This window comes from Haemaphysalis longicornis, unplaced genomic scaffold (assembly GCF_048455015.1).
Source record: "Haemaphysalis longicornis isolate Haplotype H1 unplaced genomic scaffold, Haemaphysalis longicornis Haplotype H1 scaffold_11, whole genome shotgun sequence".
NCBI lineage: Eukaryota > Metazoa > Arthropoda > Arachnida > Ixodida > Ixodidae > Haemaphysalis > Haemaphysalis longicornis.
The window spans coordinates 74788927-74815363 of NW_027526214.1; the positions used below are offsets into that span (position 1 = coordinate 74788927).

General features: G+C 52.6%; 1 protein-coding gene and 1 non-coding gene across 2 annotated transcripts; both read left to right on the forward strand.

Annotated features, from left to right (window-relative positions):
- The first annotated feature begins 7012 nt into the window (after nt 1–7012).
- LOC144160688 (uncharacterized) lies at nt 7013–8622 on the forward strand. Its single transcript, XM_077691893.1, has one exon. The coding sequence runs from the start codon at nt 7390–7392 to the stop codon at nt 8620–8622; it is 1233 nt and encodes a 410-aa protein (XP_077548019.1). The 5' UTR covers nt 7013–7389.
- Nucleotides 8623–24960: 16338 nt separating this feature from the next.
- Nucleotides 24961–25032, forward strand: Trnak-uuu (transfer RNA lysine (anticodon UUU)). The gene has a single exon. It is a non-coding gene; the product is annotated as a tRNA-Lys (tRNA).
- The last annotated feature ends 1405 nt before the right edge of the window (nt 25033–26437 follow it).

Genomic DNA, 26437 nt, shown 5'->3' on the forward strand with positions numbered 1-26437 from the left:
AGTCTGTCCAATATATTGCGCACCACAATCACCACATTCTAGGAGGTAAACTATATTTGCAGTGTCACAATTAAAACTGCCCCTGATATGCATGGAAAAGTCAGATTCCCTGCTTTGAGCGCTTGTTGTTGGTGTCATCATTAGACACAATTTGCACCGGGGTTTTCCACAAGGTGTGGAACCTGTGAAACTAGTTTCTCTTGATCGAGATTGTGTTACAATGTCTCTGATGTTTGTTGCACGGCGATACACCACGCGTGGTGAGTCCGGAATGACGTGCTTCATTCTTTCACTCTGGAGCAAGATGTTGTGGTGTCTTCTTAAAATTTCATTGACGTTCGGGCCAGATGCGGAATATGACAGAATCAGGTTGGTTTGTGACCTCGAAGTAGAGGTTTTATTGCCACTAATAAGGCTAGAATGCTCCTGTTCTGATGCCTTCCTGATTGAATCTTCAATGAGTGGTTGTGGGTATTTTTGTCGTGCGAGGTCAATGCGGAGCTGATCACAATTAGAAGCGGAGTCATTTTGGTTAGAGCAAATGCTGCGGAACCGTAGGGCTTGGCTGTATGGAATGGCCGTTTTGCAGTGTCTCTCATGGCTGCTTTGAAAGTTCAAGTATTGGTGTCGGTCGGTGGGTTTTCTTTTTTTTCTAGATTATTGGAGATTTGTTCTCGTACGTGCGTCACATCTTTTTTTTACTTTTTTCATAATGTGCAAACCCTTGTTACTTGCAAAAATATCAAATGTAAACTGACAATTGGTTGTATCTATCCATTTCATGTCATGAGCCGGGGGCTCGTTCAACTGCTTTTTTGTGTGTGCTGTTTCTTTGTTTATTTCCTGCCTTGTTTGTCATTTGTCAAAATCCTCGCACAGCCTGCGCTCTTCTTGGGTGGCTGACGCACAGCTCTGTCCGCGTCGGCGCACTTCGAGGAGTCGTCATTGCCCGCCTTGTGACCGGGACGCGGGCTGCGGATAAGCCATTTGTGGCTATTATCTGGTCTCCTCCCGAAGCGGCGGCACATTCCTTTGAGAACGCGGCACCCTCGCTAATCCTCCTGCCTGCATTCTTGAAATTCAACGTCGCCTTCTGCCATTTTGCGTTCCCCAGTGTCTGGATGACTAATTGTCGATTCTACGGTTCCGCCTTATGCGGCAGGTTGTTTCCGCTCTTTTGGAGTCAGATGCCCAGTACCCCTTCCTTATTCGTTTATTTTTCTTATTATTGCTGTACGTGGGTGGGCGGTGGCTGAAGGAAACACGCTTCCTAAGTGCCTCGCTTTTGCTTTTCGCCGCGTTGTATATTGAGATGGATTACCTGCGCGCCCACTCGTGCAGTACGTTTCTTTTCACTTGTTTCTTGCTGTACTTCCTTCTTGTACACTTTTGAAATAATATGTCCACGTGCTCACAGCGCTCCTTGCGAGCATACATATACCCTGTATTCGACCTATGTACTTCACTTGAAAAAGGCTGGTTTTCAGCCGAAACGTCGTATTAAATATTGTTAGGGTTTTCGCGGTGACTCTAATTTAATATACTATTCAGCTGCCAAGCCCTGCACTGTCATATATATATATATATATATATATATATTGTGGTAACCAGGCAATAGTGGCCGGGGACGATCCTGCGTTTGGGACATGCGTCATGAGCGGATGAAGATGTGGTGCGACATGATCTAGGGCAGAACAAGGCAGACTCGGTTGGCTAGGCGTGCGCAGCCGGATCGGAAGAGGAGCTGACGTTGCAGGAACAGGACTCTCTTAAAGGGGTGGTTTTAGGGGGCGCAGTGTCTCTGGAAACCACCGCCGGATGCAAGAACCCAGGTACCACATTTGGCTCCCAATGTCGTACCCGAGTTTCTTCTCCATGCCGCGTCGGCCAAGAATGTCACCGAGTCCAAGAAAACCACACCTGAAGACAGGGCCGAGCCCTTCTCAAGGCGTCCAATTTCACTGAAGCCCAGGCACGCACTGGCCCAGTCGCAGGTCTTGTTGACGTGGGCACAGGCTGTACGTGCACCCAACTGGCTCTTTTTTGTCCATCTCTACGCGCAATTACCACACTATATATATATATATATATATATATATATATATATATATATATATATATATATATATATATATATATATATATATATATATATATATTGTGGTAATTCGGCAATAGTGGCGGTGGACAATCCCGCGCGATGGACATGTGCCGGCTGAGGATGAGGAGGTGGCGCGAGAGGAGCGACGATAGGACATGGCGGACTCGGCTGGGCGACGTGTGTGCAGCCGGATCGGCAGAGCGGTGTACCTTGGCGTAGCGGGACTCGAAGTAAAGGTGTGTTCGAGGGGGCTCAGCGTCCTTTCTTGGGAACCGCGGCCGGGTGCAAGAACCCCGGTATACCACATTTGGCGCCCTGAACGTGGGGCCGGCCGTGGTTCCTAGGAAGGGCATTGTGGTCTTCTTCCTCGTTTTGGTGTTCCGCGGCAAATGTGACTGACAGCTCGCTGCAGATGCGGTCAGACACGATCGACCTGGCGGACCAGTTTCTGGTGTTGGACATCTCGGATGCCCTCAGCGAGAGGGACAAGGTCAAGTTCATTGTCCACACCAAGACGACGCTGTCGGACTTCCAGAAGCCGGAGTTCTCTGTGCTTCGGCAGCACGAGGAGTTCATCTGGCTCCATGATGCCCTGGAGGAGAGCGAGGACTACGCCGGGATGATCATTCCCCCGGCCCCTCCGCGGCCGGACTTCGACGCCTCGCGGGAGAAGCTCCAGAAGCTCGGCGAGGGCGAGGGCTCCATGAGCAAGGAGGAGTTCGTTAAGATGAAGCAGGAGCTCGAGGCGGACAGCTGCTGACGACTGCGCCGGGCACCACCCCCGCGGAGCAAGGCCCGCGGACAGGACCTTGCCACGTTTGGACCTTCTGCAAGGACCCCCGGGTCTTAGGAGGCCACCTGTGGCACCGGTCTACTGCCATCCGGGCTGAGGCGTGGGAGTCCCTCGAGAGTGCCGACGACTGCAGCCGAGGGCAGCTAGCGTCGGCCTTTTCTTCGGAGGGGAGGAGAGTGTGGTAATCCGGCAATAGTGGCGGTGGGCAATGCCGCGCGATGGACATGTGCCGGCTGAGAATGGGGAGGTGGCGCGAGAGGATCGAGGATAGGACATGGCGGACTCGGCTGGGCGACGTGTGTGCAGCCGAATCGGCTGAGCGGTGTACCTTGGCGTAGCGGGACTCCAAGTAAAGGCGTGTTCGAGGGGGCTCAGTGTCCTTTCTTGGGAACCGCGGCCGGGTGCAAGAACACCGGTACCACAATATATATATATATATATATATATATATACATGTAAATCTATACATATATAAATAAAGTAGATTTAGAGACGCACAAGAAAAGAAAAAAAAATTTACTGACGTTTGAAGAATAGGACTTCCGTTTTTAGAGAACAGAATAACTTGGTTTCAGGGTTATATTTTTCAAAAATGTAGCAAGGGCGCTGGCAGGGCACCGGAAGGAAGAGTTTGAACATTGAGATCATGGCTGCTGGCAGCAAAATAATGAGAGAGGTGGAAGAGGTGAAAAATAATAGAAGTGATAACACGAATCCGTAGTCAAGCGGTACGAACACCGTAAGAAAGAGCGAAACAAGAAAAGAAACAAAGAAAAAAATTCGTGGCAACACGGGTGAAAGAGGCGTCATAACAAGATATGCGCATGCATGTATTTGACATCAGCAAAAGATGAGAGTCACAGGGAACGAAGAAGGTCGAAAGAAGATACGCCCATGCTCGTAAAAGGCGAACATTTGCCGATACACATCAGTTCTAAAAATCGGGATCAGGTGATTGAAACATGAGAGTACAATACTCGGCTTCTGTTGGTGGGAGGCAAGGGTCGCACTCAAAAGCAGTAAGACAGACAGTTTCGACAAGAAATGAGTGTACATTCGTATACAAAGAGCCGAAAAAAGCAGGAAAAAATAAAAGAAAAAAAAGACAGGGTCAAACAAGACATAAAAAGAAAGATAACAGAAGGCAGGTACATGCGTATGACGCGGCACCGCGGGGTGCACATCTGGTCGGCACGTGGTACAAGTCCAGGGAACGCCGAGGCGGTAAGCCACGAGTATTAGAAAACAGCAATACTAAAAAGGAAGGGGAGAGGAAAGCAATCACAGGAGCTCCCGTGCACAAATTTATTACAAGGCGACGGTATCAAAGCTAACAATGGTACCGCAGCCTTCTACCCAGAATATGAGAGCCAGACTTGCTGGTCAGATTTGGTTTAGCAAAGCCATTGAGCCTAAAAACGCTGTGCTCGCACGAAACTATAACAATCTGCAGTGGGTAGCCAACTGATAGGAGAATATTTTGCAGGAAAATAAATGAACAGGCACAACACTAGCATTAAAAATGCAGTGAAATTTTAATCGGAGCAAAGGCACGTCAATTTCCCTTAACTTCCATTGATGCCTGTCGTGTTCCGTGCGGGGGTACCGCGCGTAGGCGCCCACCATGACGAGCAAGTGGGCAGCAGCCACCTCACGAACAAGAAGTGCTTTATTGGCACAGCGCGCGCTTCTTATACGTGCTGTCGGTTGCTTATACGGAGATAACGAAGCATGCAAACGGCATCAGTCAGCGTTATTACATACCTTCCCCAACAGTTTAAGTTCCGTTGCGAAAGTTCTCTGACTGGTAATGATCGGGTTCTTGCCGACGACACAATCTTCTGCGTAGAGAAGGAGGGCCCTCTGCTGGCATGGGCCTGAGGAGCGCCGGGCGTGCGGAACCCTCGGGAGTAATACCCATTGGCTGGATGGTTGGCTCCTCTCGTGGGCTCCTGTGTAGGTATATTCCACCCTCCATTGACAGGTGGTCTCTTTGCAGGGGCCAGTCGGAGACAGGGGCCTTCCGCACCTCCGTCGTGGTGGTATCAGCCAAGGATCATGATTAGAAACCACGGACGGCCGAGTCGCTGTATTGGCTGGGTAAGGTGACTGGCGTGCAACAGTGCGGGGACTGGCGGGCATATCTGGAATGTGGGAAAAACTGGCAACCCGCAGGAGCTCAACGTGAACAAAAAGCACTTTCCACCCGTGTTCAACAAATAGGCAGTGGGCTAATAACCTCCACTACAAGTCTCTCAGTCCACGACACTTTTTCACACCCCTGACCGTCTTCACGTAAACCTGGTCACTTTCTATGACAAACCGGAACGCCGAGCGATGTGGGTCGCTTTGAGATTTCGCCTTGTGTTGTACCTTCTCCATGTCTTCCTGAAAGAATGCCTTCAGCGAGGACAGCTTAGTTCGTAGTGCTCTTTTAAGAAACAGTTCGGCTTAGGAATGGCCGGTCACTTTGCATAGAGTTGTGCTATAGGCAAGTAGAAAGTGGTCCAGGCGTTCCCGTAGCGTCCTGTGGGTACCGGAAGTTCCGCCATGAAGTAGCTGCTTACGCAAGGTTCTTTTCACGGTCTGCCCGTGCCTTCCGGCTGCGTCATTTGATTGCGAGTGATACGGTGGGCTGTACGTGTGTCGCACTCCCCATGACTCATAGAAGTTGTTGAACTCTGACGTCACAAACTTGGGGCCATTATCCGTTAGCAGTTGTTCAGACAACCCATACGCCACGAACAGAGAGGGGATATTTTCAATGTGGTTGAATGCAGTTCTTCATTTCTTGTGAACATGTCCATCCACTTCGAGTAGGCGTCCAAACTAATCAAGAATGAAGCGCCTTCGAGCTCAAAAAAATCCACGTGAACCCTCTAGCAGGAGCACACAGGAAATGGCCATGGTTCTAAGGGGGCCCGCGGCGTGGAACTCTGCATAGCTCGGCAGATATTGCAATTCTTCACCACGTTTTCAATGTATGTATCAAGCCCAGGCCACCATAGTAGGCCACGTGCCAACATCTTCATTCGGGCTTTACCAGGGTGCTCCACATCAAGCAAAGCCAGGACATAGCCTTGCAATCTGTGCGGGTTAACGACCCTGCTTCCCAACGTTAGACAGCCTTGCTCTGACAAGAGTTCCATTCGGCGAGTGTGATAGGGCCGTAGCTCGGGATCAACCTGCTGTGTCCACCCAAAGAGGGTAAATTCAGCAACATTGCTGAGCGCTTTCTCCTCCGTGGTAGCCTTGGCGACATCGCTCACTGAAAGCGGCGTAGTTTCGAAAACACATAAAAAATCCGCCTATTCAGCCGTTGTCTGACACGGCAGTGGTAATCTGAATGACGCATCGGGTCCTTGCATTTGCGTGCCTTTTCGGTACCGCAGCTTGTAGCGGTATGCTGCCAAGATAAGTTCCCACCGCTGCATGCGCACTGCATACACCGGGGGTATCGGCTTGCAGGCACCAAGAATGCCGAGCAGCGGCTGATGATCCGTGAACAGCGTAAAAATGCGGCCGTACACATGGCAGTGAAACTTCTTTAAGCCGTAGATAATGGCGAGTGCTTTTCTTGCAATTTACGAGTAACCACGTTCTGCGGCCGATAATGTTCGAGAGGCAAATGTAACGGGCCGTTCATCCCCGTTGGGTTGCACATGCGAAATCAGCGCACCCAGTCCATACTCGGATGAATCCCAATTGAGCACTAGGGGCAGTTTAAGGTTGTAGAAGCACAAAGCTAAGCTTGACGTGACCAGTTTTTTGTTTTGCGGAAAGCCTCAGCGCATTCTTCGTGCCAGTGTCACCGCAAATTTTTATTTAAAACTGCGTAAAGTGGTGCTGCCATGATTGTCAAGTTCGCAGAAACTTAGAGTAAAATGTCACCATGCCTAGGTACGATTTTAGTTGTGGGAATTGCGGAGCTCCGCCATCTTTCCTATTCCTCTCGGCCCGCCGCGGAGGCGAGAGGGGTGGTACCTCTCTCTCCGCGGTCGCGCGCTTTCCCCTCCGGGAGGATCCCGTGAGAGCGGGGGGCGCTGCCGGACCCCCTCACGTGACAGGTTTGCCCGGAAGCTCCGGCGGCCTGGTCCGAGGCGGGCGACGGAGGTAGGGCCTCTTTGGACACGAACCATCGTCGGGAGCGGCCGTAAGTACGACTCGCTCCTTTTTGGCCTTCCTTTTGTCCGCCCTCGCGCCTGTCTCTCCCGCCCGGCTAAGGTGGTCGGCGGTGTAGAACGACGCGCCCGACGTCTCCTTTATTGCATTGCAATAAACGTCGGAGTGGGCGAATTCTGTGTCCTGTGTTCCTTGCTGTTCGCTGCCGATACGCCAAGTTGGTGATCCGCGGCGGTGTTCAGTGGAGCTAGCCTTGCGGCCGGATCTCGAGGATCGAGCTAGGCCGCCGTTAGAACCCTGGTCCCCACATTTTTGGCGCCCGAACGTGGGACTCGTTTTCAAGTGAATTCGAGGTTCGCTAGCTCCGAGGAACATGGCACAGGATTATGAGTTGGTGGATTTGATGCTGTTGGCCGACCTTTGTGATCATGCCCGGGAGGTCCCGCGATGCTCTGCATCAACAGCGCCCACCGCAGCCGCAGGAGCGGCTCGGGTCCCCCTTCTCCACGGCCCCTACGCAACCGCGAGTGCGGCTTGCGCACGAACGAGAATTTCGGAAAGTTCTGAATTCCGCGAGCGCTATACGTCAGGTGACGCCGCGCTTTCAACCACCATGCGCCGGGCCTACGCAGATGCTGCGGCTCGCGCACCAACGAGAATTTCGGAAAGTTCTGAATTCCACGAGCGCTCTACGTCAGGTGACGCCGCGCTTTCAACCCCCATGCGCCGGGCCTACGCAGATGCTGCGGCTCGCGCACCAACGAGAATTTCGGAAAGTTCTGAATTCCACGAGCGCTCTACGTCAGCTGACGCCGCGCTTTCAACCACCATGCGCCGGGCCTACGCAAATGCTGAAGCCCCATGCGGCGCGCCTCTCGTGCAAGTGAGCACGCAGGCGCCCGTAAGCGAAGGAATGACTGTGGATGCAGCTTCCATCGCGAACGCTCTCGCAAGCGCCATGCAGCAAGTGCTGCAGGCGGCGCGCTCACCCGCTCCCAGGGTGCAGCTACCGATGCCGACGTATAGCGGTTATAGCGATCAAGTGAGCGCGAACGCTTTCCTGCTGGCTCTGAGCCGTTACGAGCAGGCGACCGGCATCAGCGAGAGCGAGGTGCTGCACAGAGTTCTGCCCGCAGCCCTAGTCGACCATGCCGCCCGGTGGTATCGAGTGATAGGCCACACAGCGCGCATGATGGATGACTTCCGAACGATGTTCAGGGAGGAATTCCTGCCCGTCGACTACCTCCCGCGGATGCGTAGAGAGTTGGAAATGAGCACCCAAGCCCCGGACGAATCGATGATCGAGTATGTCCGTGCGACGCAGGAGCTTTACGAGTACGCCGACCCACATGCCCCGAACTCGGAGCGGGTCGATCGGGTCATCAGGCAATGCCACCCCACCTTTGCCTTGTACTTGAGGAACTGCAGGTGCAGAGATCTCAACGAGCTGGCGGCCGAATCTCGTCGTGTGCAAGCAGCAATTGCGGCTTCACGCGCGTATCGGCCACCGCCGCCTCCGGTGGAAACACTGGAACCAAGCTGTGCTTGGCGCGGCGTTACGGGCAGCGGGCGAGTCGAGGTCGGCTCTACGTTGATACCCGGCTAGCGAGAAACGCTCGGTCTCGGTGACCGAGCGCTGGACCCCTACTCGTATGGGTTGCGCAACGCGGAGGCGATACGGCCGGAGGTCCTGGCAGCCCCGCGCGCCGTGCACACAACAAACCGGTCAGGGGATCGGCCGGCGAACGCACGCCCAAGTGGGCTTCCCTACACGGGATCGGCGCTGCCGCAGTTGCTGGCACCCGCTCACAACTCTCCCCCGGAGAACCGGATGCGGCCAGCTGGCCGCGGAGCGTACGAGCAGCCTCGAGCGGCGCAGCAAGCAGCACGGAATTCATTTCGCGTTTTCAGGTGTGGCCAAGTTGGTCACATGATGCGAATCTGCCCAGGTGGACAGGGAAACGCAGCGGGCCGCCGGTGAAGTCGCCGGCGGCTGATCAACGCGCCCGAGAGGAAAACATCACCGCGCCCGCCGCATTCAGAGTCGGAGTTCCGACCAGCGCGCCTGCGCCCTTTCTCGACCTCGCAATTGCGGGACGGAGTTTTAAGGCACTGCTGGACACCGGGGCAAGCACTTCACTCGTAGGGGACGAGGTCGTTTCCCATCTCGAGCGCAAAGCTATTCGGCTGCGCCCGCGGAAGTTGCCTCTCCAGCTTGCGTGTGGTGATGTTACGTCACGCGGTGACGTACGCCTCGTCGTGCGTTGGAGTCAGCGTGTACGGCGAATGCGTTTCGTCCACTTGCCCGGACTGACGGTCCCAGTCATTCTGGGGAGAGACTTTATGTCCAAGGTTGGACTGGTCGCGGACATCGGCAACGGAGGCTATCGGGAGGGCCCGTTTACGCCGCTAAAGCCGTTCCGCGAACCGCCGCCTGCAGCGAGGTCGCTGTGTAAGGCTGCCGCCGAAACGTCCCGCGCGCCGAGGGAAGCAATATCGCATTGGGGAATATCGTGATCACACGGCAGTTTTTAAACGAAATGTAAGCCGTCTTGTAATAAAATATGAAGGTCATAGGACCTTTTTAATTTTGTATATTTTTATCTATGCCCCGGAGGTATGTCGCGCAGTTTTACGAGTAACTCGCTAGCGATTCCTGTCTACATCTCTCTGGGAGCGGAGACGATTTTCTGGATCCTAGCCATTTACAGCTTTGCTGTAAAAAAGGCAAATGTTGTCCTAGAAAAGGAGGTATGCCAAGGCAATGCATCCGATGGTACCGATGCATCCACATCGGCAAGCAGAAAACACACGAACGGTCAATTGTAGATAATTTCCGCTGCATCCCTCAAATGTTTCAAAAGAAAGACTCTAAGTTGCCCCCTGTTTGCAAAATTTTCAATGTTTGCACAGTTTGCAAGACAAGCAAAGGGGACCTGAGGGTTTTTTTAAAACAGCCACTGGAAGATAAAAGACTACCATGCTCCTCTGAACAGGACATTGGCGAAGCCCAGTAGTAGACGTGGCAGATGCACCCGTGCTGTATAGCACAAACCGTAATTCTGCTTACTTGTATACAACATCCATTGCCCACCTCAAACCTCCCAAATAAGAGCACTGCCAATAGACCGTTTTTTTAACTGGCTTCGCTGCGTACTGAAGAAAAGAGGAAATAACTGTTTTGTTGTAGGAGCCACTTCAGTAAAATGGCAGGTGTGGCCCTTGGAACAGGAACTGCGACGAAGCGATGATTCAGGTCTTGAAGGTTATGAGAATTCGTGGCCTGGTGGCATGCATGGCAGTGCGTAAAAGAACCATCGATAAGGCAAGGAACAAAAAAGACATCCCCCTCGCGAGGGGCACGATCAAATGCACAGCATTTCCGATGGGGTGCGCCGGCAAGTCGTATCTCTTGATCGCGGGACCCGTGTCGCCATCTTTTGGAAGCGCGGGACAACTTGTGGCGCTTTCGAAACAAACGAGAAATGAGTGAAGGATATAAGGCGCGTTCGGTGCATTGAAATCTGTGTCGGTTTCGTGGCTCGGTCGGTTGTGCGCCGGGCACCTTGCGTTCCGCCCGCGGCGTCATGGGTTCGAAACCGGGCGCCGGAAACTGTTATTTCTTCCTGGCTGCGGACTACGACAGGGCGCGCCTGCGGACTACGACAGGGCGCGCATGCGGACTACGACAAGGCGCGCATGCGGACTACGACAGCGCACGCCAACGCCGCGTGACATTGTGAGTTACTAAAATGCTATGCATTTAAAAGCTCCAGGCGCAGCCGATAGCCGGCGCGCGCGGCACCCTCCGAGCTCGGGTGTCGCCGCTCCCGGCGCGGTTGATTTCTCCTGCGCCGCCAGCCCTCCAGCCCGAAATCAGAGCGAGGAGTTAGGCGCGCTCCTAGCAGGTGCTAGTGAGCTGACAGCGGCGCAGCGTTATCGCGTCGTGGACGTCGGAAACGGAGGCTATCGGGAGGGCCCGTTTATGCCGCTAAAACCGTTTTCCGAGCCGCCGCCCGCAGAGAAGTCACTGCATGGGCGCGCCGCCGAAACGTCTCTCGCGCCGCGGGAAGCAGAAGCTTCAGGCCCTGCCGGTAGCCAGCGCGCGCAGCACCTTCCGGGCTCGGTCGTTGCTGCTGCCGCGGCTGATTTCTTCTGCGCTGCGCGCCTTCCACCCCGAGGTCAGGGCGAGGAATTGGGCGCGCTCCTAGCAAGTGCTAGCGAGCTGACAGCAGCGCAGCGTGACCGCGTCTTGTCGTTGTTAGGTGACTTCGGCGAGATATTCACTGAGCAAGCAGGTTGCACAAGGTTGGTGCAGCACTGCATAGACACCGGCGATGCTCAACCATGGAAATGCAATCCCCGGCCCGTCAGCCCGGCCAAGAGGCAGGCAACTGACGAGGCGCTGGAGGAACTGCTGAAAGCAGGCATTATCCGCCGCTCGACGAGCCCTTGGGGGTTTCCAGTGGTGCTCGTACGAAAGAAAGACGGTAGCTGGCGTTTGTGCGTCGACTATCGACGGCTGAATGCGGTCACGAAAAAGGATGCGTACCCCTTCCCGAGCGTTGACGAAATCGTCGCAAATCTCGGTGGCGCAAAATACTTCTCCATTTTGGACGCCAGCAAGGGGTACCTTCAGGTCGAGATGCGTCCCGGCGGTGAATGGCAGCGTTCACTTGCCATCGGGGGCTGTACGAGTTCGTACGTATGCGTTTCGGTCTGTGCGGAAGTCCGAGCACATTCCAACGCCTGATCGACCGGGTGCTCGGTGAGGCAAAGTGGCAGCATGCCCTCGCCTACTTGGACGACATGGTCGTCTACTCCCGCACCTTCGAGGAGCACCTCTGCCACCTGAGAGACGTCCTGGGACGACTCAGGGCGGCGGGCATAACCATCAATCCTGCCAAGGCGCAAATATGCAGCGCTCAAGTGAGCCTGCTCGGCTATCGGATCTGACGCGGACAGGTGTCCCCCGATCCCGAGAAACTCCGGGCGATCTTGGAGTTTCCCACGCCGAAGGATGTCGCCGGAGTTCGGCGCTTCTAGGGATGATCGGCTACTACCGCCAGTTTATCCCCGCTTGCGTGCGCCTGCAAGCACCCTTGACAAAGTTGTTGAGGAAATCCGCCCCTTGGGAGTGGGGAGAGGAGCAGGAGACCAGCCTACGCCAACTGGCGAAAGCTGTTGCAGACACTGCATCGCTGAAACTGCCGGATCTGAACAGGCCATTCGTGATCCAAACAGACGCGAGTGACCTCGGCGTAGGGGCAGTGCTCCTCCAGGTGGATGGAGAACAACTGCGACCCGTGGCTTTTGCGAGCCGTGCGCTGACACCGGCAGAGCGAAACTACTCGGTCACCGAGAAGGAGTGTCTGGCCATAATCTACGCACTTCGAAAGTGCGAGATGTACGTAGAGGGGGTCAAATTCACGATCGAGACTGATCACATGGCCCTCACATGGCTTTCCCGCCTCCGTGAGCCCAGCGGGAGGCTCGCGCGATGGGCCCTGGCATTGCAACGCTTCGAATTCGAAGTTCGCTACCGCAAAGGTGCCACGAATGTGGTCGCGGACGCGCTGTCACGGGCGCCGGTGGACGACACCCAACCGGCCGGAGAGGCCGAGGAGGACGCTGTAGGTCAGCGACCCTTCTCGGCGCGGGGAGAGCGCGAAACGCGGGAGGACCCAAGTTTCGGAAGCTCAGAGCACGTGCATCTCGTCGGGGGAGGAGTTACGCTCGAGGTTGCGTTCAGTCGGGAAGAGCTAGTCGAGGCTCAGCAGGAGGACTTCTTTTGTCGGGAGGTGATCGCCAGTCTTAATGAAGAGACGGACCCTCAGGCAAATCGAACACCGGTGAATGACGGGCGCCGGGAAGCTGCTGGTATTGCGGCTGGCGCGGGCTCTAATGCAGCTGGTACTGCTGCGAGCGCGTTGGAAAGTTACCTGCTTGACGCCGATGGAGCTCTGCTGAAATACGTGCCCGGCAAAAATGACTCAAGTGAGTGTTTTAAGGCCGTTATCCCGAGCAAGCTCAGGTGTGCTGCATTGAAGCACTACCACGACGCAGACGGCCACAGTAGCGCGCCAAAGACATGGCAGAAGCTTTGTCGGTATGCTACCTGGCCCGGCATGAAGGCACAAGTATGTAGGTACGTACGCACATGCCACGTCTGCCAGGAGCGCAAATCGCGAGGCGGTAAGGCGCCGGGTTTGCTTCAGCCTATCGTGAGCACAAAGCCGTGGGAGGTCCTGGCGTGCGATCTGATGGGCCCGCTGCCGCGCAGCAAGAGAGGTTACAAGTTTGTACTCGTGGTGACACGCCACTTCAGTGGGATCGCTGAACTCTATCCGCTGCGCAAAGCGACAGCACAGGAGGTCCTGCAAAAGCTGTCTGAGGTGTTTTGTCGCTACGGATTTCCGGAGCGGCTGATTACCGACAACGCCACGTATTTCACATCAAGGTTGTTTCGTGAAGCGTGCGCGGCCATGGGTGTCAGGCAGCAAACAACATCGTGCTATCACCCCCAGTCTAACGTGACGGAGCGCCGAAATCGAGACATAAAGCCACTGCTTGGGGCATATGCCCGGCTGCAACAAGGCTGGGATGAGCACTTGAGCTCGATCTCCGTCGCTCTGCGCACAAGCGTGAATCGGTGCACGGGCTTCACGCCCGCATTCCTGATGTTCGGCAGGGAGCTGAACACACCGACGGACACGGTTCTGGCCAGGAGGTCGACCGCAGTCCCCGCGAAAGCAGCAGATGCGGCTTACGCGCGGCGCTTGCGCGAGCGTTTGGCAGAAGCCATCAAGGAGGCGAATCGCAGCCGCGGTAAAGCCAGGGTCGACCAAAAGACGGCCTATGACCGAGCTCATCGAGACGTGGCGTACCAAGTGGGCGACACTGTCCTGAAACGTAACCACGCGCTGAGCGATGCCAGCGCAGGGTTCGCGGCCGGTCTCGCACCCAAGTGGGTAGGACCGTTCGTAGTCGCTGAGATCTCGCGGCTGAATTACAAGCTGAAAGACCCGAGGTCAGGTCGAATAATCGGCCCCATTCACGTGGGCGAGCTGAAGCAGTACTTTCCAAGAGGAGAAACTGCCGACGCTCCTACTTCGGACTCGCGAGGTCGCGAGCTAGAGGGAGGTGCGGAAGGAAGGTTCCCGACGCACCGCTACAACACCCGCAACCGGCGAGATCGCTGACCGGGTCTCCGCCCTCCAGCGCGCAAAGTTGCGCACAGGAAGGGTTGCCAGAGGAAGCTCCTCGCGGCGCGCCAACTAAACGCGCAGCCTACGCCGTGAGGTCCGGCAATGGGTTGCACGGGGTGACTCCAGAGGGCGCCAGCCGGCAGGAAGCCACTGCAGACGCTCCCACTTCGGGCTCGCGAGGTCCCGAGCTGCAGGGAGGAGGTGCGGAGGGAAGGTTCCCGACGCACCGCCCCAACACCCGCGATCGGCGAGGTCGCTGACCGGGTGGGCCAACGTCTCCGGAGGGTTCAAGCCCGCACGCCCAGGGTTCGAGCGACCCTCCAACCACGACGCCACCACCCCAGGGATGAACGAGAGCCCAGCTGTATGCCAAAACGACCCCGCAGCCCGTACAGCGAGTGAGCTGCGCGTCGGGCCGGCTCCCGTGGCCGGCTGATCGCGCCCCCTCCTCCATGGTGGCGGAGGCGCTCGCCCGAGGTGCGCCGAGCGAAAGCCATCGTCGGCGCTGGGCTAACTGGCCACCTGGGAGGCAGCACTACGAACGCGGCCTCCAGCCCGGGTCCGGGCCTCGAGGTGGTCACTGCTGAATCCGCAAGCAGCGGAAGCCGCCGGCGGTGCGGCAGGCAAGCGCCCCGTCGGCGCGGGGCGAACCGCTGCGGGAAGTGACCGCCTGGGAGCAGCCTACTGCCCGGGCCCTGTGCTCAACCGGCCCAGCCTACTTCTCCGGCGGGGCCTGCGGACCTCGGGCCGGCTGACGAAAGCAGGCCAACCGGCGGACTGTGGCGAACTATGTAACTATGTGGTGGCAGTGCGGTGCAACGCGGACGTTGGCGCAGTTGCGCATGTTCGGGATCGGACTTTCTTGGACTTGCTCAAGGAGGTGTGTCAGGCAGCGAAATGAACGGTGAGGTCATCGTTCGCCGGAGCCCTCGAGGTCGAGCGGCATTGGTCAAAGGGGGGAGGGATGTGGGAATTGCGGAGCTCCGCCATCTTTCCTATTCCTCTCGGCCCGCCGCGGAGGCGAGAGGGGTGGTACCTCTCTCCGCGGTCGCGCGCTTTCCCCTCCGGGAGGATCCCCGTGAGAGCGGGGGGCGCTGCCGGACCCCCTCACGTGACAGGTTTGCCCGGAAGCTCCGGCGGCCTGGTCCGACGCGGGCGACGGAGGTAGGGCCTCTTTGGACACGAACCATCGTCGGGAGCGGCCGTAAGTACGACTCGCTCCTTTTTGGCCTTCCTTTTGTCCGCCCTCGCGCCTGTCTCTCCCGCCCGGCTAAGGTGGTCGGCGGTGTAGAACGATGCGCCCGACGTCTCCTTTATTGCATTGCAATAAACGTCGGAGTGGGCGAATTCTGTGTCCTGTGTTCCTTGCTGTTCGCTGCCGATACGCCAAGTTGGTGATCCGCGGCGGTGTTCAGTGGAGCTAGCCTTGCGGCCGGATCTCGAGGATTGAGCTAGGCCGCCGTTAGAACCCTGGTCCCCACATAGTTCTGTTGCATTTGTTGGTTCTGGTGCAGCCGTGATTGCTATCATCTTTGACCCCACGGGATATATTCCCGCCGCTAATATTCGATGGCCTGCGTACCGAACTTCACTTTGAAACAGTTGCAATTTTCCTTGTGAGGCGTAACATTGTGGGCCTGAAGACACTGAAGTACTTGTTCCAGCCGCAATTTACAGTCCAACAGGGTGCTGTCTCCAATAATTACATCGTCAATGTGGCATTCGACGTGAGGAATGCCGCAGAGAATTCGGTCCATGAGGGACAGAAAATTGCCGGTGCACTTGCAATGGCGAAGGGCAGCCGTTGGTACTGAAAGAGCCTCTTATGCGTATTGATGGTCAAGAGACCGTTAGAATCTTCTCATAGCTCTACTTGCTGATATGCCGAGGCTAGATCTAGAACACAAAAAATGCTCCTGCCCTGTAAGATTGCGAACAAGTCTTATGGTAGCGGTAGTGGGTAATGCTCCGTTTTCAGCACGGGGTTCACCGTGAGCTTATAATACCAGAACAGGCGCACATCTGCCCCTCCATCTTTCGGCACCACTACCAAGGGCGTTGCCGAGTCACTTGTTGTGACTCGCTTCACAACGACGGTTTCCTCCCGTCAATTCAACTTCTTGGTTACTGGTTCCACCATTGCGGAAGATACTTTGTGTGCTTTGCAAACACTGGTGTGCGGAGGGCTTTTATCAGTATTTGAGTTTTAACCCCGACATCATTCCGAACTGCTTCGATTAAACGGGCGCGAATTTTTATTTCAGCTCTGTTACCACGTCCACCTACCCAATGACAGCGATTTCCTGCCAGGTTAACTTTCATCGACTCAGCCAGTTTCGCCATAATTCGCCCGACAATTTTTTGCCTGCATCATCGAAGACTACGAGGAGAAGAACGCAAGCCTACGTGTATTGTTTACCTTGCACGTCGACCGATCCAAGAACTGGGACTCCGTTCGCCCGTGTACGTCCTTAATGGCTCCGTCACTGCTCCCAAAGGAGGGTGTTCCCCCTCCTGCTGATAAACCACCCTTCGCACCACTGTCATGGAGGCGCCGGTGTCTAGTTGCAGTCATGTTGCGAACCTCTACTTCCACGTAACGTCATACAGCGCCTTGCTGCTGGCGGCGCTACATATCTGGAAATCTTCATCTGACTCTTCACCGGAGTCGTCAACGCAATTTAATACTTTGCTTGGTTTTGCTCCCAGCTTGGACATCGTCAGTAGATGTCCTTCCTTGCAACAATTGTGGCACTTGTACCTGCGGTACCGGCACGTTCTTTCTGAATGAATGTTCTGGCATCAGAAACACTCTATCTGTTCCGCCCTGACTCCTGTGCGGTGGTTGGAGGCGATGTGGCGTTGTGATTGGCCAAAGAGTTTGTTAAGTTGCGGGCCTTCGGTTACGGGGTTTCCCCAACGACTGTCTTCATCGAATTTATTCTGCTGCGACTGATTGTAAGCAAGTTCGATGTTTAGGGCAACTTTGCAGGCCCCTTCAAAGGTCAGGGCTTCTGTGTCTGCTGCCATTAGCTCCCGCTGCGTGTCCACACATTGAAGCCATGCGAAAAACCTGTCCTTCAATGCTTGGTCAAGGAAATCACCAAATTCACAGGTTCTGGCTACATTCTTCAGGTGCAGCACGAGTTCTGACTCGCGTTCTTGTTCACCCGGCACACGACGGTTGAACTTACATTATTCCGCTATAACTGCTTTCTGCGGGCTGTAATGGTGCTTCAGTACTGCTTTTACCTACTCGTGCGTTTTAATTTACGGCGTCTGGAGTCAAGTAAACCCTAATGTTTATCCCCTTCTGTCAACTCTCCCCAGCCTATCAACACCCAAAAAAATCTCACTGGAACTGTGATGAATCTCTGTAGTATTACCGTGTCACCAGATCACTGAGGGCCTGTCAAATTCTTGAATGTTTGTCGGAAATTGGCGGTTTTGAGAATTTCAACTTTTTAAGGACCTAAAATTCTTCGCCAGGAATTTGAGACTGCGAGAGTACCTCCATAACCACCCTCCAACCGACGAAGCCCGAACTGCATTACCTAACCATAAGCCCTGGAACCCTCCTACAAAGCGCGATGGATACCTCGCCATATACATCAAAGACGTTCATTGTGACGTACAAGCAGCATACCGAAAACAAACCTCTCTCAGCCGTTACATCACAAACAGGGAAAAGGAAGCCCTGAGGAAACTCGCACGTTGCCCCGAAATAGTAAAAACCGGCAGATAAAGAAGGCGACATCATGATCCTCGACAAAGCTGATTATGTCAGCGAGGCTCCTTTACAACTATAAGAATCTACAGTTCACAAAGTACTCCCTAGTTATTCCACTATCGATTCTAAGCTAATCGTGAAAAATAAACTCACTGAGCTTGTTCAAAATCAGGAAATGGATAGATATAATTTCGCGTTCTCTGATCCCCCTAAGCGCAGTAGCCAGTATATTCTACCTTCAGAATCAGAAAAAGAGTTTATTTGTTCGTTGATTCTGTATACATGAGTGACAATACAGAAGGAGGTCCCAGAGCCAAGGGCTGAAAAGGGACCTCCAGTGAGTAAGCGCATAGTCAATGGTACATGAAATATTGGCAGTAGATCAAATAATTCAACAAAATTAACACATAGTCAAGGGTAATAGAAGACAGGTAGGTGCATATTAACAATTACAAGAGACAATTTGGTTACGGCTGCAGAAAAAATTCCAAACTTTTTAAAAATAACAACCCAGGCGGTAAGAAAGTGTGTCCCAAGCCCGGCTAGTCTATGGCCGCTTTCTGGAATGACCAGCCAGCCTCCAGGTTCTCGCCGCCACTAACCGTACGTTAACCGACCAACATTCACCAATCAACGCTTGGGCATTTCTCCGGCCGCCCTTGTTCAGGCGCACAATGGCAGCTAACCGGCTGCCAGATGTTCAGTTCACTTTCGGCTGCCGATGTTGAGAAAGAGAACGGCCGAAGCACGGCCTTAGGTCATCCGTTTTTCATTCGGAAAGGGCGATTCAGCTGAAGCACGGCAAGCGACCGGCCATGCAATATCCGTATTGTTGTTGCAGTTGCTGTTCTACAGGAGACCGCATTCGCACTTTCAAATGTCAACCACGCGTCCGGCTGCAGAATACTCATTTTCTTCGGGCAGCCGGTATTAAAAAGAAGACCGGCGGAACTACGGCCCAAGAATTTACGTGTTGATTTCGGGTAGCGGTCTTCGGCCGAATTACGGAAAGCGAACGGTCGCAGAATATTTGGCAACCGGTGTTCAAGAGGAGACAGGCCAACGTAAGGTGTCATGTTATACGTCATTCTTTCGGGAAGCGCTGTATAGCCGAACAACGGCAAGCATGTGGGGGCCGATAATTCATGGACAGACGTGTTTAAAAGAGACTGAGATGTGTAGAACCGCTTTCACCCTGGGTGAAGAAAAAGCCGTTAGGGAGCCGAACGACACAGACCCGTTTTCCACGCGCTCGGTGTTTCTACGTTTTAAATGAACGAACTTCGTTTGTCAAACAGTAATGAGTGTTCTAGGTGAACGGGCAAGGTGCAAGGACTCGCGGAACATTACCAGGAAATGTTTTAGGCCATCGGAATGTCATTTATTGCCACACGAAGACCGTGCTCACCACGGCGGATGAACAAAGACTCGCCAGTCATTAACGCTACCACGAACCGCCCGCCGGCTTCATCGACGCATCAGCTCGAAGCTCTTTGCCTCGATTCAAATTTATTAACATCCTGGCCTGCTGATTCAGAGTCGTCGTTTATAGGCAGTCTTAACATATCGTTACCGTGTTTGCGTTACTGTTTACTGTGTTACCGGAAGCCTCTGGCGATGGTGAAGCCTGCACCGGTACGTTACCGTTCGCGGTAACTCTCGCGCTGCGTAGTCAACTCCAGCAAACACAGTAAACGGTTACGTAAACACGGTAACGCCATGCTAAAACTGCTAATGTTGGGAAGTGTGTTAACGTCTCCTTTACAAAAAAACATTCGTCTTAATTTTATACAAAAACCGTAAATTACGCTGCTTTGAGAACGGCCGGCCAATATAAATAAGTAGGATTTTATTTAGCGAGTGGGTAGAGGTTAAATAGGCACGTTCACAACTTAAAGTTAGGGCAAATTTCAGCGAATCTCCATCTAGCTTAAATAAACAACCGCATTTCTCTCGTGTGCGTTTGATGTTGGAGTACGCATGTGTTTTGTATAATCCCTACACCAAACAGCTGTTTGATACGCTCGAAAACCTACAGAATAGGTCCGGGCGATTCGTATTGGGTAATTGGCACTGTCAACTTTGCATGCGAGAATATAAAATGTAAACTTCATTGGTAAGACGTGAAACAGCACAGACGTACAAAACCTTAGGTAGAAATTGTTTCGTAATATCTATCATTAAAAAACTAGAATAGAAGCACAGAAGCATATCCAAGCACCAGTCTACATATCCAAGGTGGGACCACTAGCTAAAAGCCAATTGTTATATTTTCTTTGAAGGTGACGCCTTTCTGGATTGATTTTATCGTAGCTCAATACGAGAGTGTAGTTATCTTCCACGTATGGTTATATACACTTTATATTGACGATTTTTAGCGCGCTTTATAGAATTATCGTGTATTTGGAACCAAAATTGATGGTCAGGAATATGTATCTCTCTCCTGTAATGCATGCAAATGCGAATGAGGTATCAAAAAGAAAAATAAAGAAATAAACTAGCGAATCAGAAAGTTTCCCCCTGATGGGTAGAGAACTTTACACAATCAAACTCCACTAATGAAATATTTATTGTTTTATTCGTTGTAGTATGCAAGGTTTGCTGTATGAATACTACGATTGCTATGTTATTGGTTCGAAACAAATTATGAAACTCTAGTCTTAGGCCTTTCCTTGCGTGAACAAAGAGGGATAAAACCGAAGCCACCTGAAGCAGGGCGTCATTCGCAACACGTCTTGAATTTTTTTAGCGTAGTATGACATTAGAGGAAAATTGAGATATTTTTGTCTATTAGGTGGTGTGCACGTACCTCATGAACACAACATATAAAGTAGATTCAAAATAAAAGTAATTGTTCGATCTCCCCGGTGAGCAGATGTCATTTACCGAAAAATGGCTCTTCAAGATGACGAACCATGCAGCGTGGTTTGAGATGGAATCAAACGGGATCAGCAAGGGAAGATCTGGGAGGGCGGGGAACGTTCTTGGCGTGCCGTCGTCCGCGTTGTGGCTGGGGAAGCAGCGTTGCGAAGCCATGGCGAAGCCGCTTGTCAGGTCACCAAATTGTAGGCGGCCGATGAGGCGGTACGGCCGAGCCCACGTTTATTGTGGTTGCGTTGGCTGTGCCATGAACACGACGAGGCGCGTAGAGCGCGGGTGCCGTTCCCGAGGTGTGCCGGGTGCCGAGTGTCGCGTGTCCTCCATGCCACCTGGCCAAACTCCTGATGATGATCGTGCCACTAGTGAAGATGATGATGGTGGCGCTACAACTTAATTAACTGCAGTGAAAAAGAAAAGAGCCTAACCACACCCCTGTGCCTCCTTTGGCGTTGTAGACTGCTGACCTACCTTTCTGTATTTCCTCAAATAGCCCCTCATTTCCTTACTATATTTTTCTGCGAAAGCCTACCGAGGGTCTCGGTTCTGGCAGCCTTGATGCCTAGGTAGCATATGAGGGCTTCCCACCAGTAACCCGCTCATGACAGGCTGTAGACGTTCGAGTCACGCCCCGGGGGTTGAAAAGAAGGTCCCCTTCTCCCCGTGTAGTCAGAGTGGCGCTGGCCACCACACTCAAGCGTCAGATACACTTCTAGGTAATATAAATAGTTCAGAAACTGAAGGAGAACACAGTCGCCCAGATAGCCGAATTGGTAAGGCATTGGACATGTAATCGAAAGGCATGGGTTCGGTCCCCACTCTCGGCGCGTGTTTTTCTTCCTTTCTTTCTTCTGTATAATAAAAAAAAATGTTTACTTAATTACTGTAGTGAAAAAGAAAAGAGCCTAACCACACCCCTGTGCCTCCTTTGGCCTTGTAGACTGCTGACCTACCTTTCTGTATTTCCTCAACGAGCCCCTCATTTCCTTACTATATTATTCTGCGAAAGCCTAGCGAGGGTCTCGGTTCTGGCAGCCTTGATGCCTAGGTAGTATAAGAGGGCTTCCCGCCAGTAACCCGCTCATGACAGGCTGTAGACGTTCGAGTCACGCCCCGGGGGTTGAAAAGAAGGTCCCCTTCTCCCCGTGTAGTCAGAGTGGCGCTGGCCACCACCCTCAAGCGTCAGATACACTTCTAGTTAATATAAATAGCCCAGAAAGTGAAGGAGAACACAGTCGCCCAGATAGCCGAATTGGTAAGGCATTCGACATGTAATCGAAAGGCGTGGGTTCGGTCCCCACTCTGGGCGCGTGTTTTTCTTTCTTTCTTCTGTATAATTAAAAAAAATGTTTACTTAATTAACTGTAGTGAAAAAGAAAAGAGCCTAACCACACCCCTGTGCCTCCTTTGGCGTTGTAGACTGCTGACCTACCTTTCTGTATTTCCTCAACAAGCCCCTCATTTCCTTACTATATTATTCTGCGAAAGCCTAGCGAGGGTCTCGGTTCTGGCAGCCTTGATGCCTAGGTAGCATAAGAGGGCTTCCCGCCAGTAACCCGCTCATGACAGGCTGTAGACGTTCGAGTCACGCCCCGAAGGTTGAAAAGAAGGACCCCTTCTCCCTGTGTAGTCAGAGTGGCTCTGGCCACCACCCTCAAGCATCAGATACACTTCTAGTTAACATAAATAGCCCAGACAGTGAAGGAGAACACAGTCGCCCAGATAGCCGAATTGGTAAGGCATTCGACATGTAATCGAAAGGCGTGGGCTCGGTCCCCACTCTGGGCGCGTGTTTTTCTTTCTTTCTTTCTACTGTATAATTAAAAAAAATGTTTACCTAATTAACTGTAGTGAAAAAGAAAAGAGCCTAACCACACCCCTGTGCCTCCTTTGGCGTTGTATAACTGCTGACCTACCTTTCTGTATTTCCTCAACGAGCCCCTCATTTCCTTACTATATAATTCTGCGAAAGCCTAGCGAGGGTCTCGGTTCTGGCAGCCTTGATGCCTAGGTAGCATAAGAGGGCTTCCCGCCAGTAACCCGCTCATGACAGGCTGTAGACGTTCGAGTCAAGCCCCGAAGGTTGAAAAGAAGGTCCCCTTCTCCCCGTGTAGTCAGAGTGGTGCTGGCCACAACCCTCAACCGTCAGATACACTTCTAGTAATATAAATAGCCCAAAAAGTGAAGGAGAACACAGTCGCCCAGATAGCCGAATTGGTAAGGCATTCGACATGTAATCGAAAGGCGTGGGTTCGGTACCCACTCTGGGCGCATGTTTTTCTTTCTTTCTTTCTTCTGTATATATAAAAAAAATGTTTACCTAATTAACTGTAGTGAAAAAGAAAAGAGCCTAACCACACCCCTGTGCCTCCTTCGGCGTTGTAGACTGCTGTCCTACCTTTCTGTATTTCCTCAGCGAGCCCCTCATTTCCTTACTATATTATTCTGCGAAAGCGAAGCGAGGGTCTCGGTTCTGGCAGCCTTGATGCCTAGGTAGCATAAGAGGGCTTCCCGCCAGTAACCCGCTCATGACAGGCTGTAGACGTTCGAGTCACGCCCCGGGGGTTGAAAAGAAGGTCCCCTTCTCCCCGTGTAGTGAGAGTAGCGCTCGCCACCACCCTCAAGCGTCAGATACACTTCTAGTTAATATAAATAGCCCAAAAAGTGAAGGAGAACACAGTCGCCCAGATAGCCGAATTGTTAAGGCATTCGACGTGTAATCGAAAGGTGTGGGTTTGGTCCCCACTCTGGGCGCGTGTTTTTCTTTCTTTCTGTCTTCTGTATAATTAAAAAAAAATGTTTACTTAATTAACTGTAGTGAAAAAGAAAAGAGCCTAACCACACCCCTGTGCCTCCTTTGGCGTTGTAGACTGCTGACCTACCTTTCTGTATTTCCTCAAATAGCCCCTGATTTCCTTACTATATTATTCTGCGAAAGCCTACCGAGGGTCTCGCTTCTGGCTGCCTTGATGCCTAGGTAGCATAAGAGGGCTTCCCGCCAGTAACCCGCTCATGACAGGCTGTAGACGTTCGAGTCACGCCCCGGGGGTTGAAAAGAAGGTCCCCTTTTCCCCGTGTAGTCAGAGTGGCGCTGGCCACCACCCTCAAGCGTCGATACACTTCTAGTTAATATAAATAGCCCAGAAAATGAAGGAGAACACAGTCACCCAGATAGCCGAATTGGTAAGGCATTCGACATGTAATCAAAAGGCGTGGGTTCGGCCCCACTCTGGGCGCGTGTTTTTCTTCCTTTCTTTCTTCTGTATAGTTAAAAAAATGTTTACCTGATTAACTGTAGTGAAAAAGAAAAGAGCCTAACCACACCCCTGTGCCTCCTTTGGCGTTGTAGACTGCTGACCTACCTTTCTGTATTTCCTCAACTAGCCCCTCATTTCCTTACTATATTATTCTGCAAAAGCCGAGCGAGGGTCTCGGTTCTGGCAGCCTTGATGCCTAGGTAGCATAAGACGGCTTCCCACCAGTAACCCGCTCATGACAGGCTGTAGACGTTCGAGTCACGCCCCGAGGGTTGAAAAGAAGGTCCCCTTCTCCCCGTGTAGTCAGAGTGGCGCTGGCCACCACCCTCAAGCGTCAGATACACTTCTAGTTAATATAAATAGCCCAGAAAGTGAAGGAGAACACAGTCGCCCAGATAGCCGAAATGGTAAGGCATTCGACATGTAATCGAAAGGCGTGGGTTCGGTCCCCACTCTGGGCGAGTGTTTTTCTTTCTTTCTTTCTTCTGTATAATTAAAAAAAATGTTTACCTAATTAACTGTAGTGAAAAAGAAAAGAGCCTAACCACACCCCTGTGCCTCCTTTGGCGTTGTAGACTGCTGACCTAAATTTCTGTATTTCCTCAACTAGCCCCTCATTTCCTTACTATATTATTCTGCGAAAGCCGAGCGATGGTCTCGGTTCTGGCAGCCTTGATGCCTAGGTTGCATAAGAGGGCTTCCCGCCAGTAATCCGCTCATGACAGGCTGTAGACGTTCGAGTCACGCCCCGGGGGTTGAAAAGAAGGTCCCCTTCTCCCCGTGTAGTCAGAGTGGCGCTGGCCACCACCCTCAAGCGTCAGATACACTTCTAGTTAATATAAATAGCCCAGAAAGTGAAGGAGAACACAGTCGCCCAGATAGCCGAATTGGTAAGGCATTCGACATTTAATCGAAAGGTGTGGGTTCGGTCCCCACTCTGGGTGTGTGTTTTTCTTTCTTTCTTTCTTCTGTATAATTAAAAAAATGTTTACCTAATTAACTGTAGTGAAAAAGAAAAGAGCCTAACCACACCCCTGTGCCTCCTTTGGCGTTGTAGACTGCTGACATACCTTTCTGTATTTCCTCAACGAGCCCCTCATTTCCTTACTATATCATTCTGCGAAAGCCTAGCGAGGGTCTCGGTTCTGGCAGCCTTGATGCCTAGGTAGCAAAGAGGGCTTCCCGCCAGTAACCCGCTCATGACAGGCTGTAGACGTTCGAGTAATGCCTCCGGGGTTGAAAAGAAGGTCCCCTTCTCCCCGTGTAGTCAGAGTGGTGCTGGCCACAACCCTCAACCGTCAGATACACTTCTAGTAATATAAATAGCCCAGAAAGTGAAGGAGAACACAGCCGCCCAGATAGCCGAATTGGTAAGGCATTCGACATGTAGTCGAAAGGCGTGGGTTCGGTCCCCACTCTGGGCGTGTGTTTTTCTTTCTTTCTTCTGTATAAATAAAAAAAAATGTTTACTTAATTAACTGTAGTGAAAAAGAAGAGAGCCTAACCACACCCCTGTGCCTCCTTTGGCGTTGTAGACTGCTGTCCTACCTTTCTGTATTTCCCCAACGAGCCCCTCATTTCCTTACTATATTATTCTGCGAAAGCCGAGCGAGGGTCTCGGTTCTGGCAGCCTTGAAGCCTAGGTAGCATAAGAGGGCTTCCCGCCAGTAACCCACTTATGACAGACTGTAGATGTTCGAGTCACGCCCCGGGGGTTGAAAAGAAGGTCCCCTTCTCCCCGTGTAGTCAGAGTGGCGCTGGCCACAACCCTCAAGCGTCAGATACACTTCTAGTAATATAAATAGCCCAGAAAGTGAAGGAGAACCCAGTCGCCCAGATAGCCGAATTGGTAAGGCATTCGACATGTAATCGAAAGGCGTGGGTTCGGTCCCCACTCTGGGCGCGTGTTTTTCTTTCTTCCTTTCTTCTGTATATATAAAAAAATGTTTACCTAATTAACTGTAGTGAAAAAGAAAAGAGCCTAACCACACCCCTGTGCCTCCTTTGGCGTTGTAGACGGCTGTCCTACCTTTCTGTATTTCCTCAACGAGCCCCTCATTTCCTTACTATATTATTCTGCGAAAGCCAAGCGAGGGTCTCGGTTCTGGCAGCCTTGATGCCTAGGTAGCATAAGAGGGCTTCCCGCCAGTAACCCGCTCATGACAGGCTGTAGACGTTCGAGTCACGCCCCGGGGGTTGAAAAGAAAGTCCCCTTCTCCCAGTGTAGTCCGAGTAGCGCTGGCCACCACCCTCAAGCGTCAGATACACTTCTAGTAATATAAATAGCCCAGAAAGTGAAGGAGAACACAGTCGCCCAGATAGCTGAATTGGTAAGGCATTCGACATGTA

Excerpts from the sequence above, each read along its gene's own strand:
- LOC144160688 (XM_077691893.1), top strand. The coding sequence starts at position 7,390 with ATGGCACAGGATTATGAGTTGGTGGATTTGATGCTGTTGGCCGACCTT.